This window comes from Marmota marmota, unplaced genomic scaffold (assembly GCF_001458135.2).
Source record: "Marmota marmota marmota unplaced genomic scaffold, marMar, whole genome shotgun sequence".
Classification (NCBI taxonomy): Eukaryota; Metazoa; Chordata; class Mammalia; order Rodentia; family Sciuridae; genus Marmota; species Marmota marmota.
Genome location: NW_026000164.1, coordinates 8385697 through 8406461, shown reverse-complemented (window position 1 = coordinate 8406461; position 20765 = coordinate 8385697). Strand labels below are relative to the sequence as shown.

The 20765-nt window shown below is 42.7% G+C and overlaps 2 protein-coding genes across 2 annotated transcripts in view; both read right to left on the bottom strand.

Moving 5' to 3' along the window:
- LOC107149091 (TRPM8 channel-associated factor 2) overlaps positions 1-20765 on the bottom strand; it is a 49173-nt gene that overhangs the window by 24042 nt on the left and 4366 nt on the right. The window lies entirely within an intron of this gene.
- On the bottom strand, positions 1831-12413 carry LOC107149090 (TRPM8 channel-associated factor 2). The gene is made up of 6 exons (XM_015493867.2): positions 11213-12413; positions 10845-10942; positions 9639-9852; positions 9058-9297; positions 7885-8222; positions 1831-5331 (listed from the first exon to the last, which is right to left on the bottom strand). Exons 1-6 carry the CDS (start codon positions 12000-12002, stop codon positions 5077-5079), a joined length of 1935 nt encoding a protein of 644 aa, XP_015349353.2. The 5' UTR covers positions 12003-12413; the 3' UTR covers positions 1831-5076.

The following is a 20765-nucleotide window of genomic DNA, read 5'->3' as shown; positions in this document are numbered from 1 at the left end:
GAAAATGTCCATTCAAAATAAAGTATTTACATCAGAGTTCACTTTGGCTATTTCACTTTGGCTAGAAATGTTAATTAGTAGAGAGGAATTGACATAGAAATATAGGACAGATGAAGCCCAGAAAAATTAGGGCCTGAAAATTTTAGATAAATAATCAGTTATTTCTCAAAACACAGAAGAAACTCTGGAAATTAGGGTCCTGATAAAAGGGGAAACAAGAATTGATGGAAAAATTACCCTCACATTGCAGCCTATATTCAGAAGATACAGAGAATGGTTCTCATTCCACTGAAGTTTGTGGGAGAGTGAAAGCATCTTCCTAAGTAAGGATAATAATTGAGGCCTTTTTAACACAGTGAATAGGTACAGCACTCAGTATTCCTCTTCTGGTCTTTTCCATTACTCTTCAGTCTTGTTAGGAATGTGTTAGTGTAAGTAATACCCACAGCAAGACTAACAGGAGACAGTTCCGTGCTTGGGGCTGTGCATGCAGCTGTGAATAATAAACATCTGATCCCTGCTCTTCTGAAGTCTCTATGCAGTGGGAAAGCGAAATTGCACACTGGCTGGTGTGTGAGGGAAATCCTGGGCTGTAGGGGAGCATGAAGCATGAGGGCATGGCCAGATGGATGGCCTCTAGGCTAAGATCTGCCCCCACCAAAAGAAAACCTTAAGAATACAGGTTTGAGTTTGGATTTACAATCCTTTCCCAGCTGTGACTGCCAGCTCACAGTGCCTTTAGGTCCATTAGGAAAAGTCTCTCAGCCCAGCTTAGCGCCTCCTAGTGGCGCTTTAATCTTTTTTTTTTTTTCTTTCTTTCTTTCTTTCTTTTTTTCTTTCTTTCTTTCTTTCTTCTCTTTCTTTCTTTCTTTCTTTCTTTCTGATTTGATGAATTATAATTTTACATGATAGTGGTTTTCATTATGCCATATTCATACATGCATAAAATATAATTAGATCAGTCTCATTTTCCAGTACCTTCCCTTTCTCCCTGCCTCTGATCTTTTATTATTATTATTAATATATTATTCCTTCAATGAGTACATTATAATTATAAATAAGCAGATTCATTGTGGTATAGTCATACATGGACATAGAATAATTTGGTAGACTTTGTTTCCCAGGACTTCCCCATCCCTCCCTCTCTCTCCTGATTCCCTTCCCTTACTCGACAGGTTTATCTTCCATTTTTATGAAGGAGAAAGCACACTTTCAGGAAGAGGCAAAACACCTCCCTCTGGCTCCCTGGACTCTCTTTCTCTAGCTTCCACATGTGAGAGAAAACATTCAACTTTTGACTTTCTGAGTTTGGCTTATTTTACTTAGCATGAGATTCTCCTGTTTCATCCACTTACCAGCAAATGGCACAATTCACTTTTCTTTGTGGTTGAATAAAAATGTATTGTGTACATATGCCATATTTTTAAATCCATTCGACTGCTAATGGAGAGCCAGTCTTATTCCGTAAATTGGTTATGTGAATTGTGCTGCTATAAATATTGGTATACATTTATCACTATAGTATGCTGATTTTATTTTATTTTATTTTATTTGTATAAGAGTGATATAATTGGGACATTTGGTGTTTCCATTCCCAGTCTTTTGAGGAATCTCCATTCTACTTTCCAGAATGGTTGTACTGATTAGTAGTTCCAACAACAATGTAATGTAACATACCTTTCCCTCCACTTCCTTCCCAACATTTATTTTTATTTGCATTCACTCTAACTGGAGTGAGCTGCGATCTCAGTGTAGATTAGTTTTTGCATCACCCTGATTGCTAAGGATGTTGAGTATGGTTTTCTTTGTATGTGGCCCAAAGGATACATGTCCTTCTTTCAGGATTTTATTTATTAAACACAACATTAAACAGAACTGATTTTTAAACTGATTTTTTTTTACTGACATTTAGCTAACATAAAATAAGTTGAGATGAATGACATTTCAAAAAGATTTCAGACCACTCATGTTTAAAGTCTCCTTAAAAAACATTGAATACTTAACAGAAAAAAATGAAGGTGTTTCAATTTCCAATGATAAACATAAATTACATACTATGGTTCCTTATATCTTAAAATATAATTCTAAAAATTAATATGTGTTTAGTTGACTTGCTGTTGTTCTACCAGAGAGGAAGCCCAGAAGTTCTCCACCCATTTGTGGAGGGAAGGCCAGAAAGAGATGAGGAAAGACCAGGGGAAGGGAGAAGTCTCTGTAGAAGAAGAGGCATGGAAACATCACAGGAAGATGCACATCATGGCTAGGAGAGGGGAGGAGAGAAGAGCAAGAAGACAGACAATGTGGAAAATATTCAGGATAAGACCATGCAAGACCACATCAGCACATACACTGGGTTGAAAACATGACATAGTTGAAACTCATTTTGTTTAAAAAGTGTTAATATGTATATATGGCAGATGGAAAATAATAATAAAATATTAATGAAAAGCTTAAAAACAAAGAACAACAGCAGTCTTCCCTAACTCCTTTCCCACTATCTCCTCCATTCGCCTCTCTTTGGTACAACACTTCCTGAGTGATTATTTCTAAATTTTTATTTTTACACTTTTTTAACTTCTATAATTTCAAATTATATGCTTACACCACACAATTTCATTGTCAAATTTTCAAACATATGTTTAAAAGTCGAATAATGATCCCTCGAGTTTGCCTTCACCTAACTGTATTAATTAGTGACACCTGGCAATTTTCTTACACTTTTCTGATTCCCTAGTACTGGTGGAAATGTGGGCTTCCAAGTATTTCTAATAAAAATCCACTGCAAGCACTTCATTTTCTGACGTGAACCACCTTTCCATCACCTGGACTAATCCAGGTCAGAAGATATGCGTGACTACATGAGCTAGACCTGGGTACTGTGCCCACTCCTACTTCCCGTGTGGGTTGGCCCTTCCAAACCAAGGGGACTCTTTGTATTGAGGATAGTGATCCCAAAGAAAAACTGAAGGAGCTTGTGACAAAGTAATGAAGTGAATTATGATAGAGAAAACCACAAGAAACCAAAGTTCTGTAGGGTAATTTCTGTAAGTTTTCACTGCTGTGGGCTTCAGACAAGCCCTGGCTCTCTGCTTATTGCCTCTGGAGCTTCAGAGAAGTTATTTAATATCCCTAAGTATGAGTTTTCTGATCTAGAAAACTAGGGGGGTTCTGTTGGAAGAGCACATGTGAAAATGTGTTGAAAACACTTCACACAGTGCTGGGGACACATTCACTCGTTGTTTTAGTCAGCTTTTTTTTTTTTCCTGCTGTGACTAAAAGACCTGACCATAACAATTTCAGAAGAGGAAACTTTAATTTGGAGGCTCATTTTTCAGAGGCCTCAGTCCATGGACAGCTGGCTCCATTCCTTGGGGCTCAAGGTGAGGCAGAACATCATGGTGGCAGAGTTTGGCAGAGGGAACTGGCTCACATGATGATCAGGAAGCAGAGAGACACTCCACTTGCCAGATTCAAAATACATACTCCAAATCCACGTCCCAGTGTCCACCTCCTCCAGCCACATTCTACCCACCTCAGTTACCACTTGGTTAATCCCCCTCAGGGGATCAATTCACTGATTGGGTTAAGATGCCTATAATCCAATTATTTCCTCTCTGACTCTTTTTGCATTTTCTCACCTGTGAGATTTTGGGAGATACCTCACACCCAAACCATAACACTGGCCATGTGTCAGGGGTCACTACTGTTCTTTCATGAGCACCTTTCATATGCAAAGCACTGGGCAAAGGACCCTAGGGAAATGCAGGGAAGGTATCCTAGACCTGAGGAAGTGAGCTGAGGGGATTCAGAGGAGACTTTCTCTGGGTTAGTTCTCCTTTGCTCTCAGCAGAGCTTATGAAATGATTTATGAAACAAACAAAAACATGCTTGAGAAAATGGGTAGGCAAACCAAACACCCATTAATCCTGGAGGCAAATCTCTAATTAGAAGCCTTCCTAACCAAAGAGTTAGGATAGGTCAAATTGACATTAAGGAAAGCTCTGAGGGTGCTGGGTTGTGGGTAACTGAGGATTTGTTCTGCTATCCCCAGGCATCTTGTTTCAGAGTGAAGACAACTATGTCTGTGGGCTTCACCATCAAGACAGTGCCTTGATTCCTGGGTAATCAGAGGAGTCAGACACCTGTTTTATGCTAAGAACAAAAGGGAATGTGGCAGAGATTGCTAATGTGACATTTGTCTTTGGTAGAAAATAAAAAGTATCACAAGATTAACTAACTCAAAAGACCAAACACCAATAGCTCTGTACCATTTATTTGAATGGACGCCATTTTTCTTTGGGTTAGTTATACCTGAGAATCTGTCCAGAGGTGGGAGAAATAAGTGTAGGCTGGGTTCAGATAACAGCAATAATCCTTACTGAGACCATGTCTGGGAGCAACTTTGATATTCTCTAAATGTCTTTCGACAAGAACGGAAGGCTAACCTCAGGGGGGTCAACACCAATGTGTGATTCAGTGCTCAGAATGCCCACACTAAACTGGATTGACAGACCACTGTGTGACTGCAAGAAAGCAAAGTCCACCCCTACATTTGCAGAATGTGACTGTGCATAAACAAGGCCACAATTATCCAGTAGGAGCCAGTAGGAAGGCATTGAACCAAGTAGCTAAGGGCTCTCAGCACGCCATCACCTGTCTCTCTTGCTATCAGAAAGCTTCTCAAAGCACAAAGAATTGGGGCCTTGGTTGGGGACAGCAGGTTTGAAGGCACAATATCAGGTTCTCATGGGAACCCCTGGTCTTTAGAACTACTGGTGGAAAACAGATGCCTCAAGATGTCAAGGGGGAACCCTCTGCTGGAGCTGATGGTTAAGTGAGGCTGCTGCTGAGCATGGAAATATGAGGAAAAAACAAACCAAAGAATAGAAAAACCAAAAACACAGGTACATTCCTGAGGAAGCTGGTTCAGTTCTGGCTTCTGACCTAGACCACCATCTGGAAGGCAGGCTGGGAAGCAGGACACTCTATAAGATACTGGGAGATTCCAGCCACACGGTGGTTCTGGAGTTGGTGGAGTGACAGTTCCTCGTGTCCCTCCTGGCTGCTACATGCCCTTTACCTCCTGGTGCCACTGTATATGCTCATGGGGTTTTCCTGCCAACAGGGCAGGCAGGCCAGGCTATCAGCCACTTCCCTCTGGACAGGCCAGCCCCAGGCCTCAAAGAAAGGAACCAGGTTCTTCTGCACTGTTTCAGAGAACTTCTTCACCCACAGATTCATCTTGCTCACGTTGTCTTTGGGGAGGCCAGAGAAGGTCTGGTACTCAGCAAAGAGCTGGGTGAAGGGCTCCCACCCAAAGGCCTCTTGGAGCTGGAAGAGAAAGAAGGGCAGGGTGGGGTCAGGTTCACCAAGGAACTGCAGCTCGGGGGCTGACAGGTCCATCTCACTTACAGCCATTGGTCCCCTTCATTGTCAGTGTCCTTCCTATTGCTTCCCCTCCCCACTCTGCCCCCACACAGAAACACAGCCTTGGGGGCTCATTCTGGCTCTCAGCCAAGAAACTGTACCCCACGAACCTAGTGGAGGGGCTCAGGGGAAACTTAGTATGTGTAAAGTGGTAAATATTCAATAAGCTACAGTTACTGTCATTATTTTTGATAAAGAATTTAATATCCCAGGTCTTAATATCAGGGTAGATTGGATCTAGACTGAGATGAGGGAGACTATTACATCCTACACAGTTGGAGGACTGGGACCCCAAAAGCGGGTGACCTCCAACACGTTCCAGACATGGTGATTATCCTTATTTTTTTAATTAGCCACCTCAGGACTGTGACTATTGCCAGGTACCATAGTACTGTGTGCAACACTGTCTTTGGGACACAAAAGGAAATACTTAGGCATTTTGCAAGGGGCTCCAAATGAGAGTGACTCCTATTTTATAGAGGGGTGAAGATGACACAAATTTGGAATTAGCAGGGATCTGGGTGTTTCCCAGTGCCACCCCCATTTGATGGATGGGAATTCTCTGAATCTGGAGTGTACAAGCCCAAGGATAGATGACCCTCGAGTGGGGCCTCTCTCACAGTCTCCCTACTGTGGCCTCACGATTGTTCCTCTGTTCTTGCTGCACTGGCCTGACAGTCCTCCTGCCTGTGGCTTATTAATTAATGCATCAATCAATACAACAGAATTAAACACATAACTCTCTTGAGGTATCTGTGGTGTGCCAGACATTGTGACAGGAAAAAGTGGTAGAGAGCTCATGTCCCACTAGAGGGCACAGATCAGCGGGAAAGATGGACATTCAAGGAGGCACATCCCTAAAGGGCTGTCTTTCCGAGCGGCAGCTGAGTAGGAGGAGGGGACAACACAGCTGAATTCTGACAGGTGGCTTTACAGACAACAGGCCAGATGTTCAGGCACGTTCTGGCTGCAGGAAGGAAACAAGGGAGGCCCAGAGGCCTGAAGCAGAGAGATGTGCTTGCAACTGTGAGCAGCTTGGTGCACTGAAAGGTACAGGTTGAAAGAAAATCAGGAGGTGCAGCTGCAGGTGCTGGCAAATGTCCCAAGGTTAAGGGCCTCTGTGCCCCACTAAGCACCCTCACCTTTCTCCTGTACATAAAAGGAATATTTTAAGAGTTTTAAAGGTGGAATATTGACCCTATTTAGGGAGAAGCATGGAGGGGGATGGTTGGGGATTCAGGCAAGATGCTGGAGCAACTTAGGAGGAGGCTACTGAGCCACACTGAGAGGAAAACCATGAGGACCTGAGCAGCGGCGACCACAGCGGGAGTGACACGGGGACCTCCAGCAGGTGGGGAAGAGAAGCACCTGCCCGTCCCGACACCAACCCTCAGGCTCCAAGGTGGAAGCAGGTCTCTCCAGAGCTTTTGTGAACTGAGGTTCAGCACTCCACAGCCAGTGGTAGGTGGGCAGAGCAGAATTCCGGTTTTAACTTCCACTTCAGTGACAGCCTACCATGAAGGCCTGCTGTCCTGTGGCCCTTGGGCAGGCTGTATGAAATGGCAGCAATGGATGAAGAGGGACCGCCTCATATTCACTCTTCAGAAAATTAGTGAATGAAAATCAAAGTTAGAGAGGCTAAGGAAGGACCAGAGCCTGGGGTTTGCATTAACTCCTAATTACATTCCAGGTCTATCACTTAAGTGGTGCTACTGAATAGGCTGCTTAAATTCCTTAATTTGGTGTGTGCCTCTGTGAAGGGTGGGCCATACAGCATCTGCCTATAGGGCTGCAGTTACCTCATAAGAGATCTGGTATTGGCAGTGGCTCTGACAGCTTGAAAACATCAAAGCTAAAAGCAGGGTTTGGGGATGGGGGACAGGGACCTCTGCTTATGCCATAGAAAACAGATTTGCTCAGTGACTTTGCTCTTCTCCTACCGATTTGACCGGTTATTTATATATTTAAAAATGATTTTGGCTCCAGTGGGGTGAAGGAAGACTGAGAAGCTTGTTAGTATCTCTTTCTCCTCCAAAGCCTCCTTGTGATGCAGGTAGGTACCCTGTCAAGAGCCCCTGCTGTCTAAGGGATGGACACTCACTGGACCCATACAACTGAGGAGAGGAAAACCAGCACAGTACAACAAACACGTTGATGAACATCTGTTAGGGGACCATGGACTGAACACGTGGGTAGAAGAGCTGTGATCCAATCTCAGGAAAGTCTAACCCAGAGCTTCTGCTATTAACCAAGATGCTGTATAATGGAGATAAATAGGCTTCTGACTCTACCAGGATACATTTCCTTTTCTCTTATGCACGACAACAGAGGTCATTCTCTCACCACACAGGGTACAGGATAGGTGGGGTCATGAGGAGTTGGAGAGCTCCTGGGAGCCTGGAAGCTATAAGTCTGAGGAGTCAGGAAGCTCCAAATCCCTGAATTTCTGCTCAGTACCTGTAGATATGTTTCCAGAGCTGTCCACACATTCCAGTCACTCAGCGGAGCTCCCTTTCCCACATATGCCTTGATTCTCTTCTCTCGTTCTGCGGGGTTCAGAGCAGGGTGGGCCTGAGCCCTGGGGATCCCCAGGACTGTCTCATGCACATAGACTGACCAGAGGTTGCAGGTGGCCTCAGTGGTGTGTGGAGGGAACTCCCATCCATGTCTTTGCTGGTTGTGGCCCAGCTCGTGGACGGGTCCCCACAGACCTGATCTTCTCATGACTGTCTCATCAATGAGCTCCTTCACAGATTCCAGGTGGCACATGATGGGGTACCCTGAGTGCATCCAGCCTGGGAATATAGAAGAAAGAGACGGAGCATGAAAGTGAGGTCCACGCAACCCTCCTCTCTTCACTTCTGCACACTCTGGAACTTTTTGGTGCTGGTTGGGAATTAGATAGCTTTGCTAAAGTGTGTGCTCCCCTTCCCAGCCTCTCCCACCCTCAACTTTGCCCTTCTCCTAGCTCTGGTCCTGAGTAGTAGGGATATATTTTATACAATTGTCCTTGGTGGAATTCAATGCTTCATTTTTTGTGAAAGTATATAACATCATGTCCTGTGTCTGGCTGGATCTGAGATCCTGGAGGCTAATTCAGTGTTGGCTTTTCTTCCTCCCGGTAAAAAAACTGGTGTCCAGATTCTTACTCTATGACAGAAATAGTGTCATCCTTTTTAAAGGATAAAAATATTGAAATCCAAATAAATTCTCTCCATGTGGGAAACAGAATGTCTAATTTCTCCTTCTGGTCCTCTTTGCTCTAAACCATTCAGTATGTAATACAAACCCCTTCACTCATTTCCCCTCTTCATATGAATTCTCACTTAGGTTTGAAAGAAAAAGATCATTGTGCATGTTCTCCTTGAAATGACCCTCTCCGACATCTGGGAACTCCTAGCACTAAGTTTCTGATGTTGTTCTACCAATCTGTGTTATCTCACCTTGTAAGATGTCCATTTCACTTTTTTTAAAGTCAACATTTTTCATCCCCATCAAGGTCTGTGTCTTTTATGTGTTCGTCCCTTTTAGTTTACTAATCGATTTATGCTTTACACATCTTGGGGATTAGAGACAAAATAACAAATAAATGATGTCCACTGACTTGGCACTTTCTCCCAGGACACTCACCAGCTGAGATCTGCACATCAGCAACAATCCTCTCAGGTCTGTGGAAAGGGAAAGGCTGGGCCGCCAGCCGGGATATAGACTGCATCATCTTATCCCAGAGGTGGAGCGCAGGCGCGGGGTCCTCCAGGGCCTGGAGTTTTGCAGTGGGCACTGTCAGGATGATGTTGTCTGTGGCCAGCTCTCCCCAGGGAGCCGGGTTCTCCTGGACACAGCTCCTCCACTCCTCCAGGGATGTCTTACCTGGGAACACATAACATGTACCTGCCACCCTCCACCCCAACTTCCCTTTGAGGTGAAAAATACAACTCGAACTCCTGGAGAAAAACACTGAGATAATGAACCACTGTCGTGAAGGCCAACAGCCTTCATGAAGGGGAAGAGAGCTTCCAGACCCTCTCTGTTTCTGCCCTGAAGTCTCCATGGACACACAGGTGGGCGGTATCTACAGTCTCCAGGTTTACCTCTAATAGTTCTCCCTCCTTCTCTCCACTGACCTTTCTCCCTTGCCCCTCTAGCAACCTGCCCATAGTCACCATGGCACCCGCAGCGACCATTCTTACCCAAATTCCCAGTCCACTTACCCAACTTGTAGTAAGGGGCAGGCACAGCCCCCTTGATGGTGACAGACACAGGGCCAAGTTGACTGCCCTTGGGAACGATGACATAGAGGAGGCCACCCCAGAGGCAGGAGACTGACCGTTGGGTCCTGTCCATACAGCACTGGTGAGTCACCACAGGGGCTCGGGAGAGCTTCTTAGCCTTGCTCAGGTCATCGGTGTGGCAGCCAATCTGAACCTGGACAGGCAATTCCACCATGTGTAGGGGAACTAGAGTCCCTATGACCCAGGTATGGGGCTGCCCATGGGGCTGTGTGGACAGAGGCTGTTAGACACAAAACTCTGACTTCCCTTTTCCATGAGTGATGCATGGAAAACTATGAAATTGTTATCACTCCAAAGTCATAGGAACTAAAAGATAACCATAATACATTTTTCAGGTTCCATAGTAGATTTCCATCAGACCTTAGTATGTGAGGCATCAGACATAATAACCCCAAGGCTGAGTGGAGAAGGGGCTTTTGGTGTCCTATTACCAGGCAGGGTCCTGGGTGTCACACCAAGCCTAAGCAGCATGGAGATTCTGATGCGGGAATGAACCCTGGGATCCTACTCTGTCCCTTGGGAGCAGAGAGGAGGTTCAATTGGAAGTGGAGAAATCTGGCCTGGGGTTGGGGGTCGGGTGCAAAGGATTGTTCCTCTCCTTTTTGTGCAGAGCTCTGCTTCTTGTTTTGTCTGGAGGCCTTGGTTGCTTTTCTTAGGATTGATGGAAGTGAACTCCAGAGAGGACACTGACAAAAAAGAGACCCTCACTGTGGTGGGAAGTGACTCAGATGAGAGGCAGAATTTAAACTTGGAATATAGGGCCTATATTTGTGGATGACTGGATCAGGCCAATTCTTCTGGTTGTCAAGGTAGAGAGGTAAAATTGAGAGGCCTGTATTATCTGGGAAATGGGTGAGTGGCAATGTGATATAGGTGCTTCTCCTCCTTCACATCCTCATTTTCCAGTAAATTAATCACGTGTGTGTAGAAAGCAGAAGGCTTAGTGGTGAGCTCCAGACTTGATATTACAGTAGGGACCTCAGTCACTCATGTAGGCTCCCTTAAATTTGGCTGTTTCATTTGTGAAATCTAAAAGGGGCAAAATAGTCCTTCCTTGTGCAGTTCCGGGAAGGACAGAGGGTGAGGAGGAGGCAGTTGGGGAGGTGCTGATGTGGGGGTCCCTACCTTCAGGCCAGCAGAGGCTACAGCTGCAGGCAGGGAGATTTCTGCATTTTGTCCTTCCAGGAGGTAGAGCCCGGTGCTCACCCAGGAGTCCTCATTGCCTGACAAGTGAAAGAGAAGGCTGAGTTGTTTGTTCCACAGGACTCCATCTCTACCTGCAGCCTCCCAGCCGCTCTACAGGTCCAGTTCTCCCAGGATGATTCACCTCTCCTAAGGCTTAATGAAAACCCCAACTCCTGTCTTCTTGCAAGTACCTGATAAAGCATAGAGCCAGCTTTCCTGAGGTTCAGGACCTGCAAGGTCCTGTGAAGCGAGCCCAGCCCACCTGCCCCTGGTCCAGGATGCCCTGGCACTCTCTGTCCACGCCATACCTGGGTTAGTCCCATTGATCTCCACAGTGATGGGGTCTGCTGAAGCCTGCATCCTGGAGGGGCAGGTCTGCGTGCTGAGGCCCTGAGCCAGTTGGGAGCAGTCGGTCCCAGAGTGTGCCAACTCTGTGGCCAGACAGAGCATGGTGGCCTCACAGGAGTCACGGGCAACCGGCTTTTCCTTGCTCACAGCTGGGAGGCCTGCCTGTTGCAGCGTCTTCCTCAGGAGCCGGTGTAAGGAGGCATAAGTAGGAACCCCCTGGGCAGGAATCTGGAGGAAGGCTGCCCCATCTACTCCCAGCTTTGCCAAGTGGCTCTTTTCCAGGTTCTCAGTACCGTGGTTCAACACAGTCCGGAACTCGGACATTGCCTTACGGAAGTGGTAGCTCCTCATCTCAGGAGTGGGGACAGGGAAACAGCCTGGGCTGAGAGTCCGAGGCAGGATACTGAGGCCAAAGCAGTTGAGGATGACATTGCCAGGGAAAGCAGCCAAGGCAGAGCGGCCTGGGTTCTGGGAGGCCCACCACCAGGCCTGACCTCCGATCAGCAATCCCCCACCCTCGGCCACAAACTCCTGGAGCTCCTTGGCCTCTTTGTCACTGTAAGCCTTGCAGCAGTACACACATAAGTCACTGGTCAGATGGGACTCCAACCTGCACTGCAGGCCGTGCTTCAACAGTAGGGCATGCAGATCTTTTAGACTTGAGTTCACCCCAATTTTGCCCTTCTGGTCTCTGGCCAGCCAGCGCACAGCATTGAGCAGGAAGAGCTCCATCTTGGGAGCGCAGAGCATGCCCTCATGGGCAGCCACAACCACCCGGCCACGGCCATAGTGGGCAGCTGCCAGGAAGCAGTTGAGGGAGGCATCCAGTCCCAGAGGGAAGGCCAGGGCCCCGTGCACCAACAGCTGGGAGGGGACTCCCCCTGTCTGGATGTCCAACTCCGAGATCCCTTCCAGGAGCTGCTGCTGGTCCTGCCTAAGCTGCTGCCCACACCTGGGGGAGACATGGGAGACAGAGAGACACAGTCTGTTAAAGAACCACCAACAAGAGCTCCCTGAACAGAGAAAGAGCACATGGCTCCTTCAGATTCTCCTTCTTACCAACAGCATTGAGGATGTTAGCATGGAATGCAATTTGTTTCATCAATTTCTAGACATACTCTTTCACTTGTTACAACTGATGGCATATCACTGCTTAATTGACAGTGTTTGTTCTTCCTTAGTCATACATAAAATGCTGGTGCTTGTTTCAGTTGGTGTTGTCATAGATTTGATGAAACAGTGGAGAGGGAGTTGGTGGCCTTATTTGCATATCTTAATATTCATATTCTCCAAATGAACACCCCTGGGAATTCTTGCAATTTGGTCTGCTAAAGTATTGAATATTCTGACTTGTATTTTATATCTTTTAAAATTATTAGACATAAAATTTTGGAAAACTAGTCTGTTTAGAGAAGGCCGTCCTGCTTATGAATTTCCTAGGGCTTATTTTCTGCAAAGCAGAGTTATACAACACAACAAATTGCTCTCTCCATGAGACTAAGTGGAGATTGGAACACCTCCGAGGTTTGATTTATATAAACATCCATTTAAAAAGTCTATTTAAATCTGATGGTAGTATTCATGACTTTTTACTAAATGTGGTCAAATGTAATGAATTCAAAGAAGTTTTGTATTTCAAGAGTTTTTTCTTTAAAATGAATTTGTGTATACAGTAAATGTCAAACCATAGGAGATTGGTTCAATATATTATGGTTAACCAAACACAGCAGACTGCATGATAATTAAAATATTTTAGATGATATTGGCTTAATGGGAAGTAAAAACTAGATTCCAGGATACTATTCACTAAATAAGTAAACTCCTGAAAAAACAATACTAAAAACCATAAAAACAGACATAGAAATGGTATCCAAATGATAGTTATCAAACATCTTCAGTGGTCATCTTGCCTAGTGGGTTATAGGTCATCTTAATCATCTTTAAAAACTTTGTTGTCTTGATTTTTTAAAAAATCAATACATCAATTTCATAATAAAATCAAATGTCATTTTTAAAGGAAATATTTTACTCATTTAAAAAGTAAAACATTTCTTTTAAAAATACCTCTTGTACAGATAGTTTCTCCTTAATTTCTTTTCAGCATGAAAATGTAAAGGATCATATCTTACTTTTGACATTCCATTTTTAATCATGCAGATGTTGTAAGGATACAGGCATCAGTTTTGCTTCTGCCTCCCCCCATGAGACTCAATTCTAATTTTGGGGGTAATGACACTAAGCTACCAGACTTGATAATAAAATATTCTACTCCAAGAGTTCTTTTGGCTCCTGACAGGCCCCTGCAAATCTCAACAAATGGTAGAAAACTCCCAACATGGCAAGCAGCAGTTAAACATTAATCACCCAGAGGTTCACACCCTTGGGTTGGAAACACATCCAGCCACTATTATCCAATGAGAGGGTCCCAGCTTGGGCTCTGGATTTTGACAGGTCAGGGTGTGTTCCTGCATCCTCTCTTGACAGAACAGCCCTATGAAAAGTACTTTCAGAGTCTCCATTGACTCATTTAGTCCTGAGAATATTAAATAAACACTTGTAATTTGGCTAAGGTAGTCCCTAATACACAGTAAATCTTTAATGTGCTAGTGATTATTTAGCATACATAAATATATAAGGAACATTTACCTGATGATTAGGAACTTTACACATGATAAACAGAGACCTTAATTCTATTGCTATAGGTTCAATTCATTGGTTGAAACCCTAACCCCCCAGTTCTCTCCAAATTCATTGGTTGAAACCCTCACCCCCAGTACCTCAGAATGAGAACTTACTGGAAACAGGATCATAGTAAAGTTAGAATAAAGTCACAGCAAAATAGAGTGGGTCCCTAATACAATATAACTAGTGTTCTTTTAAAGAGGAAGACCTGGGTACAAACAGGCACATAAGGAAAACACTGTGAAGACCAAGGCAGAGATCAGAGTGATGCTCCCACAAGCCCAGAAAGGCCAAAGACTGCCAGCCCCACATCACATGCTGGGAGGGAGGCATGGAATAGATTCTTCCTCAAGGCACTTGGAAGGGACCAACCCTGGTGACGCCAGGTCCTTGGGTTTCTGTTTCCAGAACCCATGAGATGACACATTTCTAGGGTTAAGCCACTGGTTCTTTGTCACATATAGCAGCCCTAGGAAGCTAATACAGTCCTTGGCCAGGGCTTAGCCAAGTATGGCATCAACATAAAAACCTTCTATGTTCTATGTATGTTTCATTGATTTATCAGACTTGGTGGACAGAATGTGCCTCATCTCACACAATCTCTACCTGGGAGCTATGAATCACATTGAAAACAGAACTATGAAAACAGAACTGTGCTTCTCTTAACCTGGAAATCCTTGGACAAAGACCTCCCTATTGAATTAGGACTTGGTGAGGGTAGATACTATACAATTTTCAAGAGGTTCATACACATTTACTTTTAAACGAGCAGCTTCCAATATGCTGCAGACGTAGTAGATTACACCACGTGTGAACATAAGAGCTGTTGATGATATGAGGTTAACTTCCCCACCACCCTCCACCCCTATCTTGGTGTCAAAGCAGCCAGTATCTGCCTGTGAATACGAAAGTCAACTCATTCCAGGATTTGCCTCAGTTATGCAAACAGGTCATGCCCTTGGAGATAAGATGGGAGAGGATCTCTAGTTGGTCCCTGCCCTTGGTAGACAAAGCTGGGGTGTGCAGAGAACAATTCCCTTAAGGAGTTCAGGGCCTTTCAAGATGGATTTGAAGTTAAGGAACCTGCTAGGTCAGTCTAGAGGCCTATGACCAAGACTACTTGCAGAAAAGTCCACAAAAAACCTCCATAGAGACTTCTTTTGGGGGGAGAAATAGGGACAGTTTGGGAGTTTAGAGTCCTGCTCCATTGGTCAGCTCCTGATGTTGTTTGAAACTCAGCCCTGTGGCACCACATGCCACAACCCGGAGTTAATTAATTCAGGGTTAATGCTAGGACAACAGGCCGCCCTTTCTGTTATAGTGGTTTGGGATATGCAATCATTCATATATTTCTCACTGATTTATTTGCAAATATATGTTCATCTCTATTGCTTCACACACCAAGCACTGAGAATAAAGCAATGAATACAACCAGCAAGTTCTATGCATAGCAGGAACTATATATTTCGGTTGGCTAGACAGGCATTAGCAAGTGAACAGGTGAAGTATTTACAGCTTGTGAGAATGAAATTCTAGGGAATAGATGGAGAAATGTGGGCAAGAAAAACTGGAAAGATTGTCCTAGTTTTAGTTGGGCTGTTGGTGGAGATTCCTCTGAGGAGGGTACTTGAGTTGAAACTGAATAAGCAGAATAAATTTGTCTTTAAAAATCTGAGAGAACATCCAAAATAGGAAGAGAAATTCACAAACCGATTTCTTTGATATTGAACTACCAGTGGTCTGTCTTTATTTCTTTCTTTTGAATAACTCTATTCCAAATATCGTGATAGTTTATTAAACAGGAAATCTAATGTTACCTATTGGGTTTTTGCATTAAGGCAATGTGTTGGCTAGCTTTTTGTGGCTGTAACCAAAATATCTGACAAGAACTATTTAAAGGAGTTAAAGTTTACTTTGGCTCATAGTTAAAGATGTTCCTTCCATGGATAGGTGACTCCATTGTTCTGGGCCTGCGGTAAGGACAGAACATCATGGCGGAAGGGCGTGGTGGAGATAAGCTTCTCAGCTCATGGTAGCCAGAAAGCAGAGTGAGCAAGAAAGGCACCAGGGAAATATAAACCCCCAAGGAGTACCCCCAGGAACCTACTTTCTCCAGCCACACCCTACCTGCCTATGATTACCACCCAGCGAGTCCATTCAAATCATTAGTCCATCAAATGGATTAACCATTCACTAGGTTACAGCTCTCAAAATCTAATAATTTCAACCATGAACATCCTTGCACAAACACAGGAGAGTTTGTGGGACACCACAAATCCAAATGATAAAAGAAAGAGATCTAAATACTTTAAGGATGTATAGGGATGGTGCATCATTTATAGCCTTCTTCCCTTAAAATAGCACCCACTGAAAACACATAAATATTCAACAAAAAGGAAATAGTTACATAAGTTGGTGTAACTTATGTTATAACTAAAAATTCTCATTAAAAAGATTATTTGTAAAAGCAAAATTGTTCTTAAACGGAATATAAAGTACAAGTATGAAATCATAACTAGCTAAAATGATACATAAAGATAGATGATTTAGAATGTTCCAGTTCCTTTAATGTCATATTGGGATTTTTAATAAAATAATTAACAAATAACAAAAACCAGCAATGTGGAAAATTAGGTTTATACACTGTCACCTGAGCAGTCACCACACTTCTGTCAGTCACACGAGTACGACCTAAATTAAACACTCCCAGTTCCCAGAAGAGTGTGTGGATGTCACAGGCAGTCATATATTTTAGAGGAATGAGAGAATGGATGCCAGGTACTAGAAAGAAGGGAAAACTGAAGTGTTGTGAAAATTCATTTCTGTTTTCTTTTTGTTGCACAAACAATGAAAACAACACAAATGATATTGGGTCAAAGAAAGATATCCTAATGTGACCTGGAGAGCATTTTCCTATAGTCTGAAAGTTGTAGGAAGGCAAAGAAGTAATGTAAAAAAATGTCTGCTTTTCAATTTATAAAATTTGGGGAGAACAAAAATGTTTGAAATAATCATTTTCAACTTATTATCATCAAGCATGTGTCCATTTTTTATTATATTTTCTTTAAGTGTTTTGTTTTGCAACCTATATATACAATGTTTTAATGAATTTATCACCATTTTAACAGAGATTCATATCTTAATTTTGCCTATTGTATCATGAATATTTTCCTTTTCTTTTAAGAGGTTTTGAAAACAATATTATATGTTCAAACATATGCTGTAACTGTAGGGTATACCATACATTATTAAAGAATCTATTATAGACACTTGTGTTTCTTCTAGTGCTTCATTTACTAGTGAAAATATCAACATGTGTTCAGAAAAATTTGCCTCACAGCTCCCATTTTCCTCCTGCACAATCTTTTTCTTTCCTCTACCTCCTCTACTGAAAGCATTCCCCAATAAATTTTCTGCACCCTCATCTCTTGTGTCTGAGTTGGCCTCCTAGAGACCCAACCTGCAACAAGGGGACCTGGCAACGCCCAGCAAATTACACATGCTCTTCCCGTGTCACCCAGCAATCCCATTTCCAGTGATGTGGCAAAAACATGAAGATTTATCTACAGAGTATTCATTGCAGTATATTTGTAATAACAAAAAAGAAACCTGGAAAAATGAAAAGCATACTGGAAAATGTCTGCCAATAAGGAATTTAGGAAGAAACAATATTATATCCATACAGTGTAGTATAGTAGAATACTTGGTGTATTTCTATATACTATTACGGAGCCAATCCACACAATAATGTTGATTGAAAAAGTAAGGTGGAGGAAAAGGTACAGAGCATGCTATTATCTTATCCAAAAAGGGTAGTGTATTAATGTGTGTACTTATAAGTAAAAAATAATGAAGTATTCATCCATAAAATTGGGGAGAACCGGAAGAAGAGAATTGTATGAAGGGGACAGGGACAGAATACAGGGACAGAAAATCAAGATATTTTTTGGATCCATAATTATTTTCGATATTTATAATACAAATTACAAAAACAATTTCAAAAACAATAGACAAATGAATTGACATTTATATCCATCTAGTAGTATAACCACAAAGAGAGGGACTATTCTAAGGGACTTTAAAGGATGGTAATTTGACTTTATATATACCTAATACAATATAACATAAGGCAAAAAGCACTGAAAATAATCTCTGTTTCAGTAATCATATTAGTAGTAGTAGTAGTAGTAGTAGTGTTATTCAAATCATTGTTAGTAGTAACGTTATTCAAATGTTGTAACTACATTGTGGGATAAATAAAGCAAATGTATCATCACGTTGGTATTACAGAAGTGGGATTTGTCACTATGGAGAAAAAAAAGGGGGGAAACAAACGCAATATTGCTGAAATAATAAAAATCCTTTAGCCCTGAATTAGAATGAGAAGTATCCATATGAGCACTTGATGTATTTACCTTAAAAAAAATTCTTAGAAACAATGATGGACTCAGAAGCAATGAACATCCCTACAATCTAGATTGCAGTTTCTAAATACCATTTCCCACTCAAAGAAACAAAGACATTCAGAGAAATGTTTGATCCTGGGCATAGACAAAGAAATGCGTAAGACGAGACTGGAGCCTCTTATTATACCAAAAAGCAAGAAAGTTTATTAAGGCAAGGTCAAGACCACTCAGGAGTTCATTTGAATTGCCTCACTGTGACCAGACATAGGACAATTTTAGCATCAATAAAGATAAGAAATGAAACACATTGTGTTTCAAACACAATTTCAACATGGTAGGAAACAACACATTGGTGACCTTTGAAAGATATGAGGGAATCAATTTGATATTCTGAGAACTGGTTTCAAAATGAGAAAGTATAATAATTAGGCAGTTATCTTATCTTTTCTAGGCAAACTATAGCTCAGGGTAAGCGAATTATTAATGAATTAGTTTGATCTATAGAACTATTCTGAATATTACATAAAGGGAATACTAGAAGTTTAAAGTCACCACTTTATTTTCCCTAATCAACTAAGAGATCTAGGTCTAAGCAAGGATCACTAATGACTGCTAACATAGCAGTGAGGGAGAAAAACCAGACATCATGTTCCACCCAGTGGATGTACACATGCCAGCTACAGAGGGTCAGGCCACAACATGGGCTCAACTTCTGCATCAGGATCTGGGTGTGAGGGGGACTTCTTCTTAAAGGGCCAGAGAAGTACTTTAGGTTTCTGGGGTCATGAGCTCTTGCTACAATGACTCAAGTTGGCCACTGTAGCTTGAAAGCAACCACAGACAATTTGGAAATGAATGGACATGGCTCTGTTAAAAAACCAAACCCATTATTTCCAAAAACAGGGGACTGGGCATTAGGCTTTGTCAATCCTCCTGTGGAATTTAGAGCTCACTTCTAATTTGTAGGAATTGAGAGGGAAAGGGGATATATCAAACACCACCACAGAGATGCTATCAGTAAAATTCAGACTGAAGGAAACTGCTCAGGATAGACTACCTGGTGTCTTAAAAAAAATAAAATAAAAGTTGGAAAGGAAAGTCATAGTTTTATAAGAGACATTAAAGTTCTATCAAGGAATCAAAATACTTGGGCTTTATTTTAATACCAATGCCAACACATTTTGAAATGAATGGTGACATTAAGGGACTGTTCTTTCAGGTTTCATAATGGTGTCTTATGGTTATGTTTGTCAGAATTCATTTCCTTTTAGATACATAGAGAAATACAGATAGTGTGATACATATCTCCTGTTTGCTTCAAGATAACATGGGGTGGACAGAGGTGGGGCTGTAGATAAAATGAACTTGACATTGAGTAGACTATTGTTGGGGTTGGGTAATGGGATTCAGTGCACTGTTCTGTACTTTTGACTCTGTTTGAAGTTTTCCAGAGTTAAGAACTTAAAAAGTTCACAAACATACCACAGATCCAGTAACAGAGATATATAAGGAGGTGCAGATGAAGAGAAACAGGTTTAGTTTTTTGAAAAGGAGAGTCCCTTAGAGCAATTAAGAGGAATTATGCTGATCTGATTTAATTTGTTTCTTTCTTCTTGTTAGAATCAACAACAAGTTGGAGCAAATCAAATCCACTCTAATGTCCCTGGTAATCACATCACTTCTCCACCCCATCCCCCCACCCAGAAGGAAATAAATTCCCAGGGTGGCAGGGCTGGGGCTGAGACTCCAGGACACTGCTAATTTCAAATGCAATATTAATACATCTCTTCTTAGTAGTAAAATCTTGATTATTTAAAGGATGCCATTTAAAAGCATTCAAAGCCTCAGTATCCTTAGTAGCTATGGCTGGTCAGGTGATCTAGTGTTGGTCACAGGATCTAGTTTGGGCCACTAGAACATAAATTATCCAAGGGACAAATGAATCATTGCTTTGAACTCCACAGCCTTGGACAGCTAGATTCCCCTGTGGGGTTTCTCTCAGTGCAAAGGTGCTGAAAGACAGGGCCACTTGCTGTGTTAATGGGCAAAGTCCATGCTAACTTGAAACCTATGGGTTCCCATAGCTTTGAGTTCAGATGCCTGCTGCCCTTGAGTGAAAGCCATGCCAGTGTGCCCAAACAGCCTGGGGCGCCAGCTGCCTGGAGAAGGAAGAACACTGCACAAGTGACAGGTCTCCAATCAGGCCAGTCCCCACAGCCTCTGGCTTCCTGTTTATCTTGCAAAATTTCTCACAATAAATCCCCCTTCGATGTGTTTCACTATTAATAAAGCATGGATGGGGTCGCTTCTTTCCTTTGTTAGAGATCCGACCCATCAGGTCCAATCCACTCATCAGGCCCCACTGTGAAACTTTTTTCCTGTGGTTTTTTTTTTTTTTTTTTTTTTTTTTTTTTTTTTTTTTTTT

Bases quoted from the DNA above. Each gene is read 5' to 3' on its own strand.
- LOC107149090 (XM_015493867.2), bottom strand. From the start codon at position 12,002: ATGCTCTGCGCTCCCAAGATGGAGCTCTTCCTGCTCAATGCTGTGCGC. The intron at 10,943-11,212 runs GTATGGCGTGGA...TTCACTTGTCAG, and splicing joins GATCAATGGGACTAACCCAG to GCAATGAGGACTCCTGGGTG. The intron at 5,332-7,884 runs GTACTGAGCAGA...TTTCTCTTCCAG, and splicing joins CTCTGGAAACATATCTACAG to CTCCAAGAGGCCTTTGGGTG.